Here is a 23,949-nt window from a genome sequence, read left to right on the forward strand (position 1 = left end):
CACTCCCCTGAAACACTTGCACAACCACATTCCATACAGTTTTTTTCAAATTGTAAAGGATGCACTAGTTAGGAAGAGCTGTACTTTCGAACATAGATAGCTTTTACTTTTTTTAAAAAAGTGCAGCTCTTTCCCCAGATAGTAGAAGAATGTGGCTATCTAGGAATACATACAGTACTGTATTAGCCCCTGGACTCACATCATCATTTTACATACTGAAGAGATGATACTGACACTAAGGAATCCTATCAAAGCAATCCTCTATATATTCAAAGAATTGCTGTAGATGATTTCTCTGAGATTGGAGGAATTTTAGGAAATCAGATTTAAAGTGTTTTAATATACCCCCTTACCATTTTTTTATTTCTCAAAGTTTAAACCTTTTGAAGCTTAAAAGTTGCACTTACAAATTAAGGCTTTAAATATTTAGGCGTCTCCATAGCTAAAAACCCCACCAAGGTTTTCAGATTCAGCTATGCAGGTATTTAGAAGTAATCCAAATGGAATATGGAAAAAAATGGGATAATTTTACCTCAGTTCATCTCTCTCTTTTCCTTTAAAAATCCAGGATGTCATGTTTATAATGCAGCAGAGAGGACTCAGAACGGTTATCTTTAAGACAAGAAAACCTAGGACAGCTAAATCGCTTCACTGCCATCTGATCAGCAAAGGGGCCGGGATACTCAATTGTTGACCTAGTGCTGAGCAGGCTCCAGGCTGTCTAATACTCCCTATAAAGCACACAGCTCTTGTGGAAGAAAAGGCTACAACTTAATTGCTTATAGCAGCCCTGCCCCAGCATTGAGGAAATTGGATCCATTGCATCGAGAGACCCAACTGCCTCCCGATGCCCACCACCAAACCCTTCAGCAGCTGCTGAAGGTTCCACCAAGAGCGGCAGTCCTTTAGAAGCCACATGGATGTACTCCCCGCCACTGGAGGGCTGGGCCGGGCCAACAAGTCTCCAGGCTAGGTCAGACCATGGCCCTGCCCTAGGTTTCCCATATGGGGATTCCTTTAACAACCTGGACAAGCAAGCTCCTGTTTGCTGCCCTCATAATGGCTGGATCCAAGCCCAGTGCTCCAAACTGCTAACGACGTTTGTAAAGTATGTTTCAAAAAGGCAGCAAGATCCTAAAAACTATTCAATAACCCCTAATATCCAAGCAGTAAATGTTAACCTGTGCATAAGCAGTAAACATTAACCATCACTATAAAAGGGGGAGGGGGGAAGAAAAAAGTCTGTGAGACTGGTCAGAGCAGTCTTCCCATTTCTTTATATTAGATTAGGTAGACTGGATTGAACACCCTGCCCCACAGACTGCCGGCCCAAAGCTCTAATTAGAAATTTCCTACTGGCCAATGAAAGCCAGGAAGTAGAAAAACCTTTCCCTACTGACCAAGGGGGAGTGAATGGGGAATTCACACACCTTTCTCTCAGCATCCCCCAGTGCAATAGAGCCACACTGCTCCGATTCCCCCTTTACTCTGCACATATTATGAAGCCCATCAACTTCAACATATGATGGAGCTCGTCAGTAGGGCAAGCCAAATGCCCTGGCTCCAAATAGAAAGGAAATTACTGGGTATATCTGAGCTAGGAAAAAAAACTTTATGTGAAAAAAGACTTAAAATACCAGTTTTGTAATGTTAACAGCACTTTGTGTCCTGTGATATAACTGAGGATGCAAATGAGAAGCTTCTAGCAGACACCTCCTGCCCAACACCACTATACTGTTGCCCAGGTCTTTCACAGACGAAGATGCATTTAACCCTGACAGTTTTTGAAAATACTGATCTTATTAGGTTAACTGAGATTATCAATCAACAACACCTCTTCCCAGCAATTTTTCGAAAGTCCACTTCAGAGACTGGGGCATCTCGTGGCTAATTCTGCATGAAATAAATAATTTTACTAGACAAGCTGATATTAGGAAGCAGGCCACAAGATGCCACATCCCCTTTGAAGATCTTCTCCACTCTCTAGCTGAAGTAAATAAAGGAGCAGTATCAAAATGGTATTTGTTGTTGATCCAACGTATCACTGGTATATTTATTTCTCTCAGGTTAGGATTCTGTGTTGACTCTCAAGACGATGAAGGTATCTCCACAATGTTTTTTCATCGTTAATCCAATGATCCTCAACATGCTTACTTGAAAGTAAATTTTACTGAAATTAATTAAATTAAGTCTATTGAAAAGAGTTTAACATGAGAATGAATATTTATCAAAAAGCACTACTGACAGCCACATGTGGCTTCAATACTGCTTTAAAAGGTATAGCCTTTAAAACTCAAAACAAACACTTCATTAGTTCCCTTCCATTTGTTTATTTAACTGACTCCTTTTCTCTAGATCTGCTTTGTTTCTGGGGTGTACTGGGTTCCCCCACCCTTCCAACTGTGGAGTTTTCTCCTTTCCTTATAATTCCTTGCCCTGGGGATGTGTGAGTGCTTTAAATAAATAAATAAATAAATAAATAAATAAATAAATAAATAAATAAATAAATAAATAAATAAATAAATAAATAAATAAATAAATAAATAAATAAATAAATAAATAAGAGTAAGTAAGTAAAGAAAGAAAGATACGAACATCTGTGTGAAAACTGCAGCATTAATCAGCAGTGAAGAAGGAAACAGACGGCCCACACACATTTTTCCAGGCTCATCCCATGTCAACTTCTTCCATGGGCTATGAACAGGAATAGGAACTGACAGGAATGCGTCAGCTGCTCTGAAATGTGGAACAAACTACAGATATTTCAGGTGGTATGAGCTTACTATTCCTCTGTGGTATGCTGTGTTTACAAAGGGGCAACAAGGGACCAATTGATCTTATGTTGAGGGACTGGGACTTTTGCTGAAAGATCAAAGTTTCATACATGCCCCCAAACAAAAAACTACAGCAAGGAACGGAGGGGCACGATAATTATCACTTTTAATTTTTTTAATTGATGGATCTCAAAAGGTAGTCAAGAGACTTTGGACATATCAACTTGTAGCAAACATTTTTAAAACTGAACACATCACTGTATGTTATTAGTACTACCACAGTCATAGCAACACAATTAACAAAAAAGCATTCAACTAAGAAAAACTGAACATGGTTCTTTATGAACTTTTGCACACCTATTTTGCAAATGGACCTCCCTCCCTGCTCTATATTTTTCTTTTTTTAAAAAAAAAAGGTACGAAACATCTACCCTACATACAGAGATAGCTTAAGTGAATTAAACAATAAGATTTAAAATGATTCTTTTTTACTCATTGAAACATCTACCCTACATACAGAGATAGCTTAAGTGAATTAAACAATAAGATTTAAAATGATTCTTTTTTACTCATTCTACAACAAGGATATCATAAAACATCTGTGATGTTCAGTGATCAAAAGAGGGAGAGGAGGAGACAACTACAGCGTTCCAGGCAAGTTCTGCTTTTGCAGAGGACTCCCTTGCTTTAATACGTTACTTATTTCCTCACAAACACAGATGGAACAGCTTTCCGTTCTGAGGCTTCAGTGAAACGTCTCTCATTTTAAATACATCATTCTAATGCCATAATATAATCAGCCAAAGGCCTTGTTGCCAAACATCTGTGCTCTAGATTACACAAGTTAAAACACAGTTGAAAATACAAGCAAAAAAAAGGTTTGTTTGTTTAAAGACATACCTCTTCTCCCATTGTGAAGTTAAAGCTGCCTTTCTAGAGATTACAGCAAACTGTTCAAGAGCAGCACAGGAGTCCTCCCACTTCCTTGTAAGTGCTGAGCTCACTAAGTCTGGAAGACCAAGCCTAAAACTGAGTCACACTTCTAAAGCCAACACAAGCTACAGGGAAACAAAGCTCGTATGTGTTTATTTCACAGAAAATTTGGAACTTCTTGCAGTTTGGTCTACATGAGGTTAGCAGTAGGGTTTCTGTCTGTCCCAGAGAAGAAAAATGGGCTTCCTTCTAACACCACACACAGAGAAGCAGAAAATACAACACAAACAAAAGAGAACATGTTTCTGAAGAAAGATACTATTAAACAAAGTCATCCAGATACAGAGAAGAATTTCTTGTTGTTATCAAAAGAATAGAACAAGATGAACAAACATCTCTGTGTTCCTTAAGACAGTCCTCTTCTCTGCACAGTGGAAATAATGTTTTTTCCCTGCAGAATATGTAGAAGAGTCCATAATATGGATCACAAGTTTTAATCAAGCAAGCAATATGACCTAAGAGATGACGGATGTGGTTTCTCTAATGTAAGTAAAAACTGGTATGTGTGCAGAAGAGGGATTTAGATGTTTAAGACAAAATACATGAGCACTGTACTTGACTGAAAACCAAATTTACATACTGTATAAGCATTGACAATTTCATCAGTTCTGCAAATCTTACGAACTGTTTATGTCCTAGGAAATGGAACACTGAAATTTTAATAAACAGAAGTAATGACAACCCTGGCTTGATTTTTCACACCAACACATATGGAGCACCTCAAGCATCAAAATGCTCAGCTCAGAACCATGCAGCTGAACAGGTTTGGATTTGACTCACAAATGGAATATGCCACCCACAGTGAGTCACCAAATCCGGTTTCCTAACAGATAAGTTTCAATTCAAGCATCTGATGGAACACCCTATTCAGAAACATGAAAACATAGCCTTCCAATTTTCCACCAACTGAATCTTAGCTTTATAGTTAATTTTCAGAACACTGGGACTGCTGGCCTTGGGGGCTTGAACTGGCATGACTGGTGAATAAGACAATTCTTTCAATGTTTTTTATGTTACAAACACACTGTGAAATTACATATTGCATATTCATTATTATGGCCATAAGTTGGTGATTGCAATTATTCTAGCTACAGTGTTGGCGTTTTAGCATCTCTTGTGATTTTACTACAGTATTTTATTTGAAATCCACTTGGATACACAACAATTGTGCTTTAAAAAAACTACTGTATTAGGGAGGAGAATACTAGCAATTTAAATAAATATAGACATATTTATATAATTTAAAGGTTCCACTTTAGTTGACCACACTATCACCAAAATGCTGAAGAACTATTATCAAGTGCTTCGTATCTCCTAACCCAGAACAAAACGTCTTTCATTGAGAGGGGCTCTGTAGAATGGATACCACCATGCCACTCTGTGTATATAGGTCCCTCATGCTCTGAGAGATGTTAGTACTAAGTAAGTGGTAAAGGTAAAGGTTCCCCTTGACAATTTTTGTCCAGTCGTGTTCGACTCTAGGGGGCAGTGCTCATCCCCGTTTCCAAGCCATAGAGCCAGCGTTTGTCTGAAAACAATTTTCCGTGGTCACATGGCCAGTGCGACTAAGACACGGAACACTGTTACCTTCCCACCGAGGTGGTCCCTATTTATCTACTTGCATTTGCATGCTTTCGAACCGCTAGGTTGGCAGGAGCTGGGACAAGCGACGGGTGCTCATTCCGTCGCGTGGATTCGAACTTACAGCTGCAGATCTACAGATCTTACAGCACAGAGGCTTCTGCGGTTTAACCTGCAGTGCCACCACGTCCCTGTGGTAGATAGTAAAAAAGAGTGTAGTCATGTAACCATTTTTCTCATTTTAGAAACATCTAAATACATTTCACTTTCAGACAATAATCAAATTCTTGTTAAAATATGCTATATAAATCATAACCACCATTTTAGAACTGCAGATCTGGAAGTGACGCTATGGATCATATAGTCCAACCCCTGGTTAAGGAGCATAGTGGGCAATTGAAATCCCAACCTCTGGATCTACAGCCAGATACATAAACCACTGGCTTATACATCAGTTGCTTATGTGGACCAAAATAGTGTGTGTGTGTGGGGGGGGTGTAGGTCACTAAAGAAAATGCAGATTTCCTTGATCAATTTGTTCTCCCACTTAAAATTTGATTAGAGACAGAAAGATATGCATCAGCAGTTAGAGAAGCAAATTAAAGCCATGTTTACCTTCTAATAACCAATCACAAAACAAAGTAATTAATGATTTATCAGTGAGGAGAATCATGTGTTTCAAGAAATGTTTTATTTCACCACTGAAATAAAACACTACTACAAAAAAGTGCCAAACATATCACTTAGTTAGATACCCAGTTTAACCTTGGTACAGCAATGCCAGCAGAGACATATCCAACCCGGTATTAGAATCTTCATTTGTAGTTTTGTGCAGGCTGACACAATGTACTCCTGCCATTTATGCAATGCTCTTCTCAAACTATTGCATTTAAGATTTAATTTATTCATTTCCTAATTTTTAATCATTTCCGCCTCTAGGTTCATTACACTACAGTCCTGCTTCCCAAGAAATTATACAGTTTTAAGATGAATGTATAAGGAGCAAAGTTTTCTTTGTAAAATTATTATGATACAGATTTTTTTAAAAGTAGCAGATCAGAAGTAAATGCTTCCCTGCTTTCTCAATGCCTCCTAGTTCTCATGTTTTTCAGCTACTTTTATCACTCAAAAGATTGTCTTCTGGCAGTGTGGAAAGAAATATTTTGGAAGAGGCTCTATATCTTTCAAATTCCACTCCAATGTAAAGGATATTTTTTCCGGGTACGTAATCTGTGGGCCCTCATAATATCTGTAATTGACATAAGACAGAATGTACAACTATTGATACAACGGATAGGCATGAGAGTTTCAGAATGTGTAACCTACCACTCCAGAAATCTGCAGGACCCCCAGACAGCTTCTGATGGCTTTAATCAAGTAATCAAAATCCTCAGACGTGGTTTTGAGTTCTTACAGCTAAAGAATTCAGATTCCAGCAGTCATTTTAATTCTGTGAAGAAGACAGGGAAAATTGATGGGCAAGCCTAATCTCTGTGGGAGCTGCAAGGGATTATGGGTGTGGTAGTCTCTGCCCATTAATTTCTGCTCAACAAACTCCTCAAAACAAACAAACAAACAAACAAACAAACCAGACCCTACCAGATCCATAATCTCTTGTAGCTCCCATGGAGTTTAGCCCCACCTATCCATTTCCCCTGTCTACTCTGTAGGATGAAAATGGCAGCTGTAGTCTGAATTCATTAGCTGTAAGAACTCAAAAACACTTCGAGGACTTTAATTTCTTGATTTCTGTCTGGGGATCGTGCAGATTTCTGGGGGTGGCAGTTTGCAAAGTCAAAGACTCTCATGTCTAGTTATTGCATCAGTAGTTGTACATTCTTTTCTCTGTCAATTATAGTCAATTACAGGTGAAAACACCAGTCAGTACTCTGATTTCTTGCTTGAAGTCCCCAGAAGTCCAGCAGGGGGAAATTTCTGCAGGCTTCTGGAGTTGTAGTCCACAAATTCTGGCAATCCCATGGCTAGTAACTGAGACTTCTATTCATTTAAAGTAATGTGGAGATTTATTATAGTTATGAAACTCATCTTTCACTTATCAGATACTATGCCCTAATTTATCATCTACTTCCTAAGTCTTGCACAATAATAATAATATAGCCTCTGTGCCACAATAACTCCAGCATATTCTCAAAAACAAAACGATAATTACATGCTCTGTGCTTTCTCTCATTCAGTTTTCTCTGACCTCACTGCTTTATACTTCTACCCACACTTGCACCTGTTACTCATGGCAACATAAAATGCATCTTAAGAAGCAGGATGCAGTCACAAAAGCTTAACCTGCAATGTTTTTTTTTAAAGAAAAGTGCCATTCTATGTTTTGTCATTGTTATTACACACACAGTCCTAAGGGAAAGGAGTTGTCTCAATTCTACTTTAGAGGGTAAAAATATTTCATGTGCCATGATACCAATCCTAATAGCGCTTTCATAGTGAGATATTTATGGAATGGTTTTACCTGTTCCATATCCCCAGTGAGCTTCCGTGGCTGAGCAAGGATTTGAACTCAGGCCATATCCTAGTTTGTCACTGTCATGTTGCCGCCTGTCCCTTGGTTGTTTCACCAAGCAAGGGCACAAGCTACATGTTGTTCAGCTGCCAACAGTTGATTACATAAATGTTATTCACTATTAATGATAGAGGTCCAGGCAATGTTTCATTTAAGAACCAAGTAGAAATTGTTTATTGTTACAGGTGATAACAGTCCAGTCAATGTTGTTAACTCTCAACTAAACAACCTCCTCTCTTCATTCTTAACCACCTAACCGCCTTTTCTCTCTCCCTCCTTTTCTTCACCCACTTAACTCCGCTCCTCACTAACTCCTATTGGTGCATGCAAATCACAACATAAATATTAATGAGCAGGGTGAATGCTACAGTCACATTAATCACTACACCACACTGGATATCAGTAAAGGTATGTATTCTATAAGCCTTTACTTACTAACTTACTAACTTACTAACTAACTTACTAACTAACTTACTTACCTACCTACCTACCTACCTACCTACCTACCTACCTACCTACCTACCTACCTACCTACCTACCTACCTACCTACCTACTTACTGAATTTGTACCCCGCACCATCTGACAACCAGGCCATTCTGGGCCGCTAACAACATTATAAACAACATTAAAACACGATAAAAATAAATAAATTAATACAAGCCAAATAGGGTAAATTAAAACAGACGGCAATAAAGTTGGTAAAAAGAGTGATGGAGAGGATATTCATTAGAATTGCACAGAGTGATGGAGAGGATATTCATTAGAATTACTCACCATTCCCTTGTAAGACATATATTACATCCAATATTCTGGCTAAATGTTTCTGAAAATGCAGTGGTGTTGAAATTCAGCACTGCCCAAGAGGGCACAATGATTTCTTAGTAAAGGAAGTTCTTAGAAGAGTTGTTTGCTTTCCAAGAGAAATCACTAGGTATCTACTCACACACTGTTTGCATAGCTAGACTGGTGTAAACTGAAAGCAAACCTTTTACTGAGAAGGTTTGTGCAGTTTTCAAGTCCAATTTTACATTATTATGCATCAACTTTCCTATAAATTCTTTTGCACAGAAGATGATTTTATTTTATTTTTTATTGAGATGCAAGAGACACATCTAATATAAAGAGTAATGTTGTTTTAAAAAATCATGGAATCTCTATTCAACACCAAATTGCCCTAAAGTGCATGTGAAGTTTCAGGAATTATTCAGACTGATCAATTTGTCAAAAAAAAGAGAACTGTGAAGGGATTGCAAAAAACAGCAACTAATATAGGCAATGGTTAAAATTAGATCCATAAATGTCACTGAAAATATAGAACTGGTAAACTGACTGGGAAGAAAAGTCATTCTTGTTTCATAATAAAAGAACACCGTAAAAGAAAAACTAGTTATCATAGTTTTGTGGGACTTGAATCAGACTCATCCTATATATATGCAAACTTTCAGCCAAGAATACAGTTCTCTCTCCATGTCTAAGTAATTTATTGAGTTGCTTTTACCAGTATTTGCACTCAAAGAGCAAAATATCAGGACTCTTGGATTTATGCTGATCATGGCTGCTGAATGCCAGGCATTTGGAAATTTAATCGTCCTGGCCAATATATTATAATTTATGTCATTCTTTGAGAATGCTCCACAAGACAGTGAAAGATGCTGCAGTTTATTGTCATTGAACAAAAATTATTCTGGGGGAAAGTAAGTTACTTTTGACAAAGATCTGCCTACTTTCTGGACAGGGTCTAACCTTGTTTTTGTGGGAAGAGTGAATGAATGTGTGGAAACTGAGCTCTGGATGGTATTCCTGAATGACATGTTAAATATTAATATTTGCCTTCTCATCTCAGTTTGGAGTGGCTCTTGTAATCCAGAAAGTGTGAATCCTATTTTACATTGGAAATAATATTTTTCTATTATATTGTAATAAATACCGGCTTGTTGTATTAGAGAATATACCATCACTTCAGTGGTTTGGCTCATTTTTGTCTAATATGATTGTGACAATAACATTGACGAATGCCATCTCATGCCCATGGAATTTGGTTTGGGAACATTGTTTAGGAATGTGTGCTATCACATCTATATGAAGCCAGTAAGGCTGCATCTGCACAGAAAGGGAAATGTGATTTCAGACACATTCATTTGCTGTGAAGTCTCACTAGCTTCCCTGGGTCTCTTTGCCTTCACTGGCCATACAGGAAGAAACAGGGACCCTTGCTTTCAACAGGCCAGCAGGCAGCACCATTTAAAGGGAAATGCCTACAAGATGAGCAAGGCTGTAATCGTTGCTTCCTAATCTAATTAGTTTTCCTGTGAACTGTAAAAAACACAGGCAGCTTTGCCTTGCTTGTTTTTTAAAAAAAAGGAGAAAGAAAAAGAAAAAATAATTGAAGAGCAAAATGAGTGTGGACAAAACTCAAGAAAGATATCCTGATCTCCTTTCCTCTTCAGGTGAATAGGGACTGGGCTATGCTATAAGTGAGCACACCAGCCTTCTTACACTTGAGGCAAGCAGGCTTGGGATAGGGGCAGAAATCTTGCTGACTCAAATTTGCTTGTGCTCTTCCTGAGTATGTACTGGCTTCTGCCTCTCTGCCCATGGAGAGAGAAGCTTTGTGAGAGAAAAGGGTTGTTTCTGTGCATGCATGCACAGTTTGTCTTCACTCCCTTGTGAGGCAAGAGATGAGGGAGAAAGGGTATGTGTTTGCATATACACAGCTCATCTTATCTTTTCTGCATTGGTTCAGGATATCATATGCCTGAATTGGTCCTAATGGACTTGGTTTTTCAAAAAGTAGGAGGCGGAGAGGGGAAATGTTGCATGAGGGGAGGGGACTCTGGTCTAATTTCCTTTGAATAATATAGTCAACAAAAAGGAAATCAGCCTGCCGTAAACCAGCAGTATTTCCTGCATTTTCCCCCCTATGTAGTTGCTCTGAATGAGACAGTCCACAGCTTTGGAGTTGAGCCACTTAGGAGCTGCTGACAAAACTGCCTTTAATTGTCTGCAAGTCTCTGGTTACAGATGGTACATGCTTCCATTTTTATTTTTATTTTTCAGATTTCACTACTTTACTTAAGAATACCTCAGAAAATGACTCAAAAGTTGCAGCTGATTCACAATGTAGCCCCCCCCCACACACACACACACTTAAAAAAGAAAGAATGAAAGAAAGGTTGAATGGTGTACATATAAAAGTTGCTTTATGTCAATTGCCTTCTCAGCTTGTTTTTCTTTGGGTGCCAAATTAAGATACTGGTCAACTTTTGCAACTTGCATGGTCTGAACTCAAATGCTACCTTTCCAATATCAGCCCAAGTGTCAATTGCAGGCACGGATAATTATTCCACTGCTGTATAGCAGCAGAGCCTTTACTACAGCTGGCCTGAGACTATGGAAAGTCCTGCCTATTGTCTTTCAACCTTAAGTTTAAGAAAATGGAAACACATTTAATTGCGAGTGGCCGAAATCCTTGCAAAAGGACTGTGTAACTTGCTATAGCTAACTGTGGATAATGGAGAAAGTGCTGGGCCCAACAGTCATGTGCCAAGTGTTATACCTGTTTGTATACACCTTGACACCATATCAATAAGCCATAATTAGTCATGGCAACTTACACTATCTTGTGAACACCATTAGAATTCTGGGTAGCATTTTTTGGATCAGATGTTTATAAAATCTGGAGGAAGCAGGAATGAAAAATGAAATGCTGAGAACAACAGCCACCCCCTGAAACACAGCTGCAGAAAGGAGCAAAAAAGCAACCAACAAATCTTTGAATATATGCTTTTTGGGTTGTTTAAAATATGAAATAACTATATAGAACAGGCATATTATTTATCTTCCTTTTATAAAGACTAGCTGAGAGTACAACTCCACTCCTTAAATTCCCACTGGAGGAAGGGAGGAGGCAATTTACCTCCCTCACTAAGCTAAGGGAAACTGGCAAGAATTTTCTTTTCCTCCCTCTTGTCTTCAGTGAGAATGTCCACTGCTTACCACTACCTTCCATAAATGGCTGTGGGTGGCCTAGGATTGGGATGAGTTAGCATTGATTTTTTTTCCAAACAGGCGTGTTATGTTGCCTCAAATGTAACACAATATTTTTGTTTATATGGTTTTAATCTGGCAATTTTAAAACACACACACACAGAGCAACTTTGTATAAATTCATCACATATGAAACTGTCGTTTGCATGCTTTTAATCTCATTCTTACACAGTAAATGGATTAAATGCACTCTGCCCAGAAAACATATCAATGAGAGTTTAACACTCTCAGCATTAATAACTGTATTTTTTTCCTCAAAGAAAGAAACCAGTTTGGATGTGTTGTTTATTTCTCAACTGAAACCAGTGCTTCTGTGCAACTACACCATATGCTGAGTCAAAATATCAATGACCTAAATATTTGCCCAGACTGAGTTGTTACAATTGACAACATCAATTTTTGTGTTCTTGGTATGAAAACCAATAACAGACGAAATAATTAAAACTATTCTGGAGATGCACGTTCTTTGATACACACCTTAACACAGTGAGGAGGTCTGACCATGTCAAGGAAGCCAAGAGCAATGCCCTCGGGAGACTGGGCTCCATTGCAACTTTTGACTACTAGCAGAGTCAACAAAGCTGGAATGGCAGAGCCAAGGCACCAGTCTCAGATGCATCTGCCCTCTTCAGCTTTCAGTCAAGTCAGCAGAAGAGAACTGACAGTTCCGATGGCTCAATGGAGAGACCAAAGAGTGCAGTAATTCTTGGACCTTTAATTTCCCATACAAAGAAAGTATTGCTCAAGATTTTGCAAAAAAGTATTTTTACCAAATATGGAATAAGATGTGGCAAATGTTCAAGCCAGATCCAGAAAAGAAAAGGCCACAAGACATCACACTGGAAATACACATTGGCTACTAGAGCATACCAAAGAATTTCAGAAAAAATAACTCTTTAGTTTAAAGCAAAGCTTTTGACTGTGCGGATAGTCCAAAGTTATGGTTTTTGTAAAAGTAGTGAGTGTGTCACATTTGATTGCTGCGATGCATAATCTATACTCTGGATAAGAGGCTACGGTTAGTACAGAATACAGAGAGACAGAGTGGTTTTCCATTGGCAAAAGACATGAGTCTACAGGCAAAACAAGTGCAAGAACCGGATCGGAGCTGAACATCAAGACAAAAATCATGACTATAGATGAATTACATAACTTTAATGTCGATAGTAAAGAAATCAAAACAATTACAGATTTTCTGAATTCAGCGATCAATCCAAATGCAGACTGCAGCCATGACATGAGAAGACTGAGGCTTGGAAGGGAAGCTATAAAAATACAAAAGATTCAGAACAGTGTGGGTATGTCACTAGAGCAGGGGTTTTAAACTCAGTCTACCTGGGGGCCAGGCAGAGTCTGGGTGAGGCTGGGCCGCATCAGATTTTCCGCCAAGCGGAGCAAGAGCCCGAGGAAGCCGCCCAGGAGTTTCCTTAGCCAACAGACAGGAGGGCTGGCTGGCAGGCTGCAGTTCTGGATGGAGGGTGCAAGAGATGCTGTCTTGGGAGAGAGCTGGGGAGCGAGGCAAGGCTTTTTTTTTACTCTTGACAGCAGAGGATGTGTGGGTGCTTTGGGGGGCAGGCAAGGCGAGGGCCACAAACTATCATCTGGGGGGCCGCAAATGGCCCCTGGGCCGCATGTCTGAGACCCCTGCACTAGAGGCTAAGGCCAAGATCATCTATGCTGTTTTATTCCTATATGGACAGTGAAGAAAACCAGGAAGTGTAGACAATAGCGTTGGAAAAAGTTTAAAGAAGCAGGAAAAGGAGTGAGATGGATACTTCAGAACAGAAGTCATGGCTAAGGAGGTCACCACTAAACAGGGCTGTTAATGACAACATTTTTTTGGAGGTCACTAACTCATTGTTGATGCTATGTGCCATCAAGGTTGAACCAATGTATAGGGACCCTAATAAGACTTTCAAGATAAGTGAGATATTTAAGGAGTGATTTTACCAGTTCCACTGGCACGTGGCTGGATATCTCAGCAGTTTATTTATGTGGCTGTGGAGCCAGAGGTTGGGAGTTCAATTCCCCCACTGTGCCTTCTGTGAGCAGAGCCAGTCTATGTGGTCTTGGGCAAGCTGCACAGTCCTAGGGTGCCCCCCAAAGAAGGGAATGTTTAACCATTCTTGAGTATTGCTGCTGGTGGCCCCACTGCCTGTGGTGATGATTCCCTGGTGATTTTCCAATATGAAAAACTTCTCCTGGTCCCAAGGCTTCCAAAATGCTTCCCGGGGGGAAAAAGGATTCCTAAGGGGCCTCATAATTTGAAGTTGGGAAGAGAGGAGATTTTTAAATTAAATTAAATTAAGCATTTCCCTCTCTAGATGATTATGCCATCTGGTTTGCATGGGGTAAACCTATGCCTACAGGATTTCAGCGGATATCTGAAGATAGAGAATCAAGCATTTATGAATATGTGTAACAGAAAAGAGAGGTGAAAGACTTTTTTTGCTACAGCTAACTAAACCACTTATTTCGGCCTGAGAGTGTGATCACACAGGGAAATAGATCACAATCTAAACTGCTTGTGGAGCAGCAATCACATGACACACAGGAAAAGTACTTCAACCTAACTCAATCCACCCCCCTTGTGGTCCAGCTGTAGGGCTTGTATTTTGGCGGGTTGGGTGGAGACCACTTCCATTTAAGTGATCCTTTGTGGTGTGATCAGGCTTGCCCTTCTGCAGTTGTCTGATCACAACCTGAGGCTGCAAAATTCTCCCTTACTACAGCTACAATGCAACTTCTTCATTGTTTTACTAATTTTCCATTGATCATAATATTTCCCTTATGAGTTTCCCTTCTGCCATTTTCACTATTATTCACCAAGTTAATTTTCTTTTCTTAAATCAGTGTTCTCAAAAATAACCACAGACACTCCACACTTCTCTGCTACAGAGCCTATATTTGGTATCACCTAGTAACTCTTCATAGATTTTAACTCTGCACAAAATGACAGCTGATTGAGGAGACAGCTGATTGAGAAGTCGCCTAGAGTGGTCTTTTAGGCCAGATGGGCAGGATATAAATCAATCAATCAAACAAACAAACAAACATATCCCAAGGTGCTGTTTTTCCTTCCAGTTAGAGTCCATCAGATGTTGCCAGTTTGTCTTGCTGTTCATAACATGATAGCATAGACTCCATGCTGTACAACGTGACAATACTAAAATTTAGCAGGAACACCTTCTGTACAGCATAAACCAGAACACAATATATTGGAAGGAAGAGATGCATGGATCTTTATATCAGTAATATCCACTACATGGTGCAATATAAATGTAACAACCGTAGTAAAACTACCATAATTTTCAGCCTGACCTCTCTACAATATTTAGTGAGATAAAAAAGAACAGGACTGCATGCATGTGGCATATTGTATGCTAAGTAATTGCAACAATCAATCATTTAACCAGTGTTCATTTTCTTGACTATGGCAGAACACAAAGAACAAAGACCAACAACCAAAGTTCGGGAATAAGCCGAGAAGGTTCAGATATATGTGAGGAACAAAGTTGCAAACTGTACCTTTTCAACTGGCAGAAAATCATTATCTACTTCTATTGACCTTGGGCGTAGCTTTATAGGTTTGTCCTTGAAAATGTCACCAAAGCCAATCCCCTTAACTTTTTTGGGTTGGATTGCTGTTGTTCCATTGGCGCCTTCAGACTTTGTGCTGCTTGAGTCACCACCATCACTCTCAGAACCGGTAGCATCTCTTAAACCTGCCACAGAGAAAGGGAAAAAGAAAACATCTAAGACTTGCAATCTGGCAATGATTTTTAACAGTAAGGAAATCAAAGCAAAGCAAAATTAAGCTGCATGCACCAAATTAATATATTCTATTCTCCTACACTAGGAATTGAGAAGTAATTTTCTTTCAGCAAAATTGACTTCTAACCAATCAGTACCTGCTGCACTAAAATGACGGAGAATATATAAGGTTGAGAAGATATCTCCCATTTTAGAAACAATACTGCTGACATTTAAATGATGCCCCAGCTGGATCCTTTGCAATGCTGAAGTATGGGAATTTGATGGCATTTCCAGTCTTTACTGAATCAGGAATTACATTTGCAGAACTATGTTGACATGCTCTCCATAATTCTGATAGTCAAAATAGGAACTCTACTAAAGGAAACGTTTTTAATTATCAGCATGTGTAGACAGACTTTGTGGTGCCTGTTTTATTTAGCAATTTCCTACCAGTTTAAATAATTTGTCAAATTAAGAGATGAGAACCTATGGCCTTCCATTTGTTGCTGGACTGCAGGTCACACCATCCTTACTATTAACTATGCTGCTTAAGGCTTATGGAAAGGCCTGGCCTCCCAATCTATGATCTAGCTTATCCCATAGGCTAAATGTACTGATTCAGAGTTATACCGTAGTTTGATATCTAGGCTGAAACAAACTGCTATTTTAAAAGTGAAATTCTAAAATAGTGTGTGGTACGAGAGGGTGCTGGAAATTATTGAGCTTTTCCCAGAAAAAAATTGAGCTAGGAGGCTATAAATTGCAGGGTGTGTTGGCCAATTTGCTTATATTTGTAGTGAACAGCCCTGCCCTCATCTGTCTGTCACGGCTGAGCAGTGGAGAAGGAGCCAATGAGTGGACGGAAGGCGGTGCCAAGGGGGGAGGGGTTTGGATATAAAGGCTGGTGTATGGGGTATGAAAGAGATTCAGTGAGGGAGAGAGATTTAGTGAGTGAGTGAGAGAGATTCTGGGAGTGAGTGAGAGAGATTCTGGGAGTGAGAGACTGTGTGAAACTTAAGAGTGAACTAATAGTGAGTGAGAGATCTGTGAGGAAGCTGAATGGTACAGAGAGTGGATAGAGCTTTAAAGTAAAAGTAGTACTGATTCAGATTCAAGTGATTAGCAACCTGTGATTTACCTACTGTATATGAATCAGATGTTACCCTCCCTGATCAAATAAATAAGTTAAGTTTCAAAAGTACACATGTCTCCTTGAGTGAATGGTATTGAGACAGCAATACTTGGTGGCAGCGAAGACGGAAGAAGAGCGAGAACGTCGTGAAGGCCTGGGGGAATAGGGGCTTCAGAGGAGACCGCCACAATATTCAATGGTGCAAAATCAACTACCTATGATTTTAACATCTTTCATTTTCAGCTCCAAACTGAACATAGCAGCACCTCCAGAAAAGTTCAATGTGGAAGAGCATAGGACCATAAACAAGTTCCTGTTTCTCCAAGGGAAAGGTGCAAAGCAGATCCATGATGAAATGTCACAAACTATGGGTAACCATGGCCCTTCATATGCAACAGTTAAACACTGAATTGTCAATTTTAAAACTGGCCATTTCGGTGTTGAAAGTGAGAAACCCAGTGGAAAGCCTGTTTCTGTCTCTGTGTTTGCAAATGTGAATGCCATCCATGACATGTCATGGAGGACGGCCGAATATCAGCCAAAAGTATTGCTATATATCTGGCAATATCCTGTGAAAAAGCTGGTGCCATTATCCATGACTTGAAAATGAGAAAGCTGGCAGCAAAGTGGATCCCCAAACTTTGGACAACCGAACAAAAAACCAAAAATCATCAGTGGCTGTTCTGGAACATTTTGCAAGAAATGAGTCAGATTTCCTGGGCGAACTGGTAACTGGTGATGAGACATGGATCTACTGTTATGATCCTGAGACAAAAGAACAGTCTAAGGAATGGAGGCACAGTGGTTCCCCCAGGCCAAAGAAGTTCCGAGTGCAAATTCATTTTCTCCCAGAATGTCCTTCATATCTAGATTTAAAAATCTGTATCTTAGCTTCCTGACTGCCAGTACTGGATATAAGCTTTTATCAGATAAAACTGAATTTATATTGGCAGGAACAGACTGTGGTGTGACATTTAGAGCAGCTAAACATATTAGATTATCCTTAGATAGGAAAAAGGTTTATGTTCTCCCAAGTGTAAATATATGTTTCCGGAACCATTTTAAGTAGTTAATGAAACAACTCCTTGCTGTAACATTTTACCAGGTTCTGCATGTACTACTTCACATATTTTGCATAATTTAAAACAAATGCCTCTTTATTATCTTCTTTAGGTATCTGGAAAAAACCTGATCAGCTATTGCACAACTAACTAAAGCTGAAAAACAGCTTAAAGTCTCCTATCATAAGATGGGAGTGTATCCTACAGGTTCTGGCAAATCTAAAATATGACTTTTGGTCCCACTGAGGTTGTCCTGAATGGAGGATAGCAAGTAGGGCAAAAGGAGAATACATTTGAAGAGGACACACTATAATTTAGGTACCACAACAAAGAAAGCCTATTCTTGGTGGCTGTTCTTCTAACTTCCCATAGGAGGGACACCTGGAAAAGGGTTTCAGTTAACAATCTTAATATATGCACAGGTTCATACAGGAATAGGAGGATCTATTGTGGCTTATACCTGTTTTTTCCACATTGAACACTGTTGGAATTACCTTGCTTCATACTGTTTTAAAACTTCTATGGGAAGGAGCTACTGAAGGAACTGCTCAAGATTATACATGGACACTTCACGTTTGTTTCCCTGGAGAAATAAATATGAACCAAGGCGCCTGAGGTGGCCACTTACTGGGCTCTGCATGGTGCCTGGCTCTGTCATCATCATGCCAATCCCAGAAGGAGCCTGTCCAGTGCCTCCCCACGCAGCCAATCACTTTGTCACAGAGGCAGGATGGGGAGTCTTCCCACTCAGCCAATGAGTGGTCGACTATGCGGGGCGGCAGGGAAGTGCTGGCTGGGATCCTTCTGGGATTGGTGCGACAACAATGATGATGGAGCTGAGCGCCGCACAGAGCCTGGTAAGTGGCCCAGCTATTCAAGATCCAAAAAAATTAGCTTTGAAAATGTATGCAATGAAAATCTGAACACACACACGTGTGTGTGAGGAAACTAATGAAGTGCCATGTCAGCTGCAAATTTTACCCAAATCCTATCCAAAGGACAGTTGTAGTTAACTCATAACATACATTTGTACTTTTATTTGCATGACTCATAGCATACCAGTTATGCAATCAAAACAATATATTATTGAAGTGTGAAACAGAAAGCTAAATAGTAAGTAATCAAATACACGATCAAATATACTATACAACATTATCTCTGCCAATGCATTTAATTGCATTATTCTCTAGCTCAGGCAATCTTGTTACAAAGACATACATCCACCATCCCCTGCCCACAAATTAAATATATCAAGACAGACAACATGATTGGATTTAGTACGCTCACTGAAGAGCGCTAATTCCATTTCTATTAACTTAGAGGATAATGTGGTTTTTTTCCCTTGCAATGTGCTGAACATTGTTACAATGAATGGATACCTTATTGCTACATGTGCATAACAAATATTCCTCTAAATAAACAAATTCAAGATGCATCAAGATCAAATTTTCTAATTTTCCTTCAAAAAGATTTAGTTGTTTATTCATTTCTTTTACATATTACCCTTCCTGCAATACTGCGGCTCAAGACAGCTCAGGTCCTAATAATTAATTAAATTTCCATGCCATCCACCTAGTACAAAATAACTATTATGGCTTCCTCTGTTGAGCCAACCCATTTCGTGTTAGGTCTTCCTCTTTTCCTACTGCTTCATCCCACTTTTCCAAGCAATATAGTTTATTCTGGTCACTTTTATATTTCCATTATAACTGCATGGTAAGGGCTCAGTAGACCAAATATTCTTGGACTGCAACTCCCAGAAATCATGGCCAGCACAGCTAGTGGTGAAGGCTTCTGGGAGTTTTAGTCCAAGAATATATGGAGACCCAAGATTGGGAATTACTTGTCTAGAGTAAGAGAAGCTGTCTCACCTGGGTATTAGTATAAGTTTCTGTTCTCCCTGTTTGTACACTGCAGCTCTCATAATTACTGAACGTGGGCCATAATAGTTGAGGCTAATGAGAACTCTAACTCAACAACACCTGGGAGGCCAAAGGTTCTCAGTCATTGGTCTGTGAGTAATATCATGGCTCCAGTTTGCTTGAAAAGAACAGGGCATAGCAGGGATGTGAATCTTTCCTTCTTGCAGTGAGATTTCTCTATGCAGACCCCCACCCTGCATATCTCACAGGAAGTTTCAGAAGCTTCATTGTAATTTTTTCCTGGGAGAAATTTCAAGTTAAGCAGAATTTTTACAATTTCTACACCAAACTACATCTTTCTTGTACAGGATGGATATGGGAAGGGCCAAAGAAACATCAAGCCTTGTAGCATTCTTACAACTTCTGCATAGGATAGTATTTTATTCTGTGCAGGATTTGCCTGGAAAGGGCAGAAGAAACATTAAGCATATTTCCTATATAGAATTTACATTTAAAAGAATAGAAGAAATAACAAGCAGTTTCCTAGACATTATTTATATGGAAAGAGCAGGAAAAAATAACACATTGTGCAGTACTGTTCGAATTTCTGTGTGGAACAGCATATTTCCGGCATGAGTTTCACTCGGATATAGAATCTGGCACTTTCCTTCAGATAAGAAAGGCTGGAGGCTGAAGAGTAAGAGGCCATTGTTTCATTTTTGTGGAAAGCTTGTGTAACCCCTGTGGACTATTTGGTTCAGCCCAATGGGAAGGGAAGTATTAGTAAGGGGCTGTGATTCAAGATTTGAGGTGAGAAAGAGCAGGGGAGGCAGGAGATGCTGTTCCCTTGGAGGATAAGGCCCTTACCACCTTGGTTTAGGGCTTTAAAGAGCTGTTTTCTTTACCTCTCCTATCATGGTGAATAAATATATCTAGGAATTTGTTTTTATTTGGCTTCAAAGAGACATTTTCTTCTTCAAGCAACTCCTGCTTTCATGCTGGTGAAAAGAACTCTGGGTGTACAAACTCTTTTGTTGTTTTTCAGGAGGGATGGTGAAACTTGGGGGAAAATGCTTAACTTATAACATTCCTACATAGAAATCATCCTGGGAACTTGAATAAATGAAGTTGCTTAGCCTGAATACTAGATTGAGTCTGTGCTTTTCTTACTCTTTGCAGGGTGATCAGCCTTTGATACTTGTACTTCTAGATACAGTATTTTGGACTTCAACTACTATACCACAGCCAACATGGTAACTGTGGTCCACTCTAAACAACACTAAGTAACTTCATTGATCACAGTTTCTTTCCTAGCAGCAGCTCTCAACATTTTTGTAGATAAAGTAAGTCATTCAAAGTATTACTGAGATGGAAATTTTTAAAGAATCAGTAAAAGAAAGCAAATACTGCCTAATATGGAATGGTTGGCATGTCAGCATTTGAAGTTACACGAATTAGCTGCAACAGATTATTATAATTATATGGGTTACCTTCAGAACAATAATGGAATGTGTTTTTAGATAGTCCTCGCTTCTTAAATCGGACTGATTAATAATAAATCAATCTGAGATATGCTAGGCTCCTTTCTCTCCTTATGTTCAGGAAACTGGTAAAAATGGAATTACTGTATTCAAAGCCTCCTTCAACAACTGAAACTCCAGAATGCTATAATTTTCTCTCTCCCCCTCTTCTTTTTTTCCTCTTTGTATGAATTTTAGACTTTATAGTTGTGTACTGTCATATTGTTTGAATGTATGTTATTATGTTTGCTTTTAACCCATAGACTGCCCTGAATAGTGCTTGCAATCAATCAGTCAATCAAATAAATATTTTAGATTCTGTTTTGAAATATGGCAGAATGGACAAATTTATTCATCCGGATTTCATTTCTTACATTCCAATCGGTATCTAATGGTGTTAGCTGGGTGGATAGCTCAATGACTTAGGTACCTGGCTGTGGAGCCAGAAGTTGAGTATAGACATAAGCTGTTTGTATTTGTATCCCTGGGATACGAATATGAATCATGATATGACAGATGCCATGGAAATCTATTTTCTCCCCTGAGAACTGGCTGGTCCACTAACTGATCATGGCACAGCACGGGAGTCCTTCCTCATCATGTCAATCTGAGAAGGAAGTTGGCCAGTGCTTCCCTGCCTCCCCACGCTGCTGACCACTCTAGCAAAGAGGCAGGATGGGGAATCTCCCTGCTCACCTGATGAGTGATTGGCTGCACAGGGAGGTGGGGAAGTGCTGGCCGGTATCCTTCAGGGATTGGAATGACGATGATGACAAAGGATCCCAGAGTTGTGCGGCAACCAGCTGGTTGGACCAGCTGGTTCTGGGGAAGGGAATGGGTCTTCGTGGCACCTGTGGTGCTGTGATTCATATTTGTATCTCCAGGAATAGGGATATGAATAGTCCATGTCCAGTTGGGAGTCTGATTCCTCACTGTGCTTCCAAGGAGAGGAGTCAGCCTTTGTAGCCTTGGGCAAGCTGAACAGTCTCAAGGCACCCCAAGGAGAAGGGAGTCGTACATCATTTCTGTGTAATCTCTCTCTGGAAAATCCTGAAAAGGGTCGCTATAAGTCAGAGTTGACGATGGCATATGATTATTATTTATTGATACTGTTAATAAAAATGAAACTCTCTGTATTCACAAAGTGAATGACTACTAATTAAATTACAGACATATTCCACATTTATCCAAAGGTCTGGTAGTGCATTTTAAATGTATTTAAATATATATTTTAACTAATAAATATTTATGTTTCTTCTTGTCTAATTCCTTACTGATTTTGAGACCATGGGTCTTAAAGTGTATCAGATTACATCAACTTCACAAGTTGTGTTTTTGGATGTGACCGATACTTCAAAATTAATGCACTGACAATAATTTCCTCTAGAGTTAAGCTGGAATCAGTCCAGAAATTTGCACTACAAAGAAAATCTAAGGATAAGCTGTACTGACTTCTAATTTTATTACTGTGCTTATAATGTTTTCCACTCAATTTAAAATTCAGGCAAGCGATTGTTTTCCAATAAAGAGGAACACAATTAATTAACGGAAGACTGGAATGAAAAGAAAATCTCACTCAGTTATTATGTCATTTTCTGTTACAATTAATGTTATTTTCATCGCCTCGTATGGGGCTTAATTTAGAGCAACGTTTTTACAAAATAATTTCTTCTACTGCAGATGGACTAATACTGTTCTCTGCCAAAACACCAAGCATTACAAACTCTGGCTTAATAAAAAAGAAATATCAGCGCAACTAACAAATTTTCTCTCACCTGATCTAGCAGCCAGGAAACAATAACCTATAAAACTACAGATAGAGTTTATGTGTGGATTTTTCTTCTAAGTGTGTATGTGGAAGAACTGTGGGGTAGGAAACAGAACATACTACTTTTCTCCTCTGTTTTTGTATAAGCATACAGAGTGCTGTAATGAAAACTCTTGACTCGTTTGCCCAGAATTTGCTAACTAAAGTTTATGGCTTGTTTCAAGAATCTTTCTCATTACCTGCTAACACTCACTTTTATCTGGAAATTACAATGACTAAATGTGGGATCCCTGTATTTCCTCTGATACTTATCTACTGTTCTTCCCCTGAGGACAAATATGTATGACAGAAAAAACATTCCTGGACTTAATAAAGAAGAGCAACAAAGGCCAACTTGGTTAAGTTACTTGCAAGAGAGATCAACACATTCTGACTTTGATCATTTTATTTTACACAAACCCAGCAGCTGTGGAGCAAAATACCCTTTATGCAGGTGAACCAAAAGCCATTCACATATCAACCACCTCCTGATTAGCTCATATAATTTACTACTAAGGGAAAGATAACTCAAGGTAAGATTTTTGCACGTTGACTCATACAAATTGATGTGCTACACAATACAGTGGAATGTGGATAAAAATAATTAACAAAAGACATAGAAATAAATTCACTAAAATCAAGTATTTGTTCAGTCAGATCCTGACAAGAAGAAATACTCATTTACTAATACTTCCTCAAGAAAGATTATAGTGCTTTAATAACTGATGATATGGTGGTAGTGGCGAAAATTCCCAAATCAGGTTAACATTGGACTGATTAACTTGGAAATTTGCAAGAAAGGCAGAGCAGAGAGAAGAACTTCTTAAGGTAGCACTTATAAGTTCAACCTACAGTTCTTTGCATTCTATTTTCAGTCATCATATC

At 39.1% G+C, this 23,949-nt stretch overlaps 1 protein-coding gene across 6 annotated transcripts in view; it reads right to left on the reverse strand.

The window, feature by feature from the left end:
- The window catches only part of SH3KBP1 (SH3 domain containing kinase binding protein 1), a 227,713-nt gene that overhangs the window by 63,220 nt on the left and 140,544 nt on the right, over positions 1-23,949 (reverse strand). For 5 of the 6 annotated variants that reach the window (XM_078390438.1, XM_078390439.1, XM_072994312.2 and 2 more), the window contains one exon: positions 15,455-15,651. In XM_078390438.1, the coding sequence (XP_078246564.1) occupies positions 15,455-15,651 (197 nt within the window). Of the gene's footprint in view, positions 1-3,674; positions 3,858-15,454; positions 15,652-23,949 lie in introns of those variants that run through there. The other variant, XM_072994313.2, reaches the window with a different exon arrangement.

The sequence above is a fragment of the Pogona vitticeps genome, chromosome 3 (genome assembly GCF_051106095.1).
Source record: "Pogona vitticeps strain Pit_001003342236 chromosome 3, PviZW2.1, whole genome shotgun sequence".
NCBI classification, from domain to species: domain Eukaryota; kingdom Metazoa; phylum Chordata; class Lepidosauria; order Squamata; family Agamidae; genus Pogona; species Pogona vitticeps.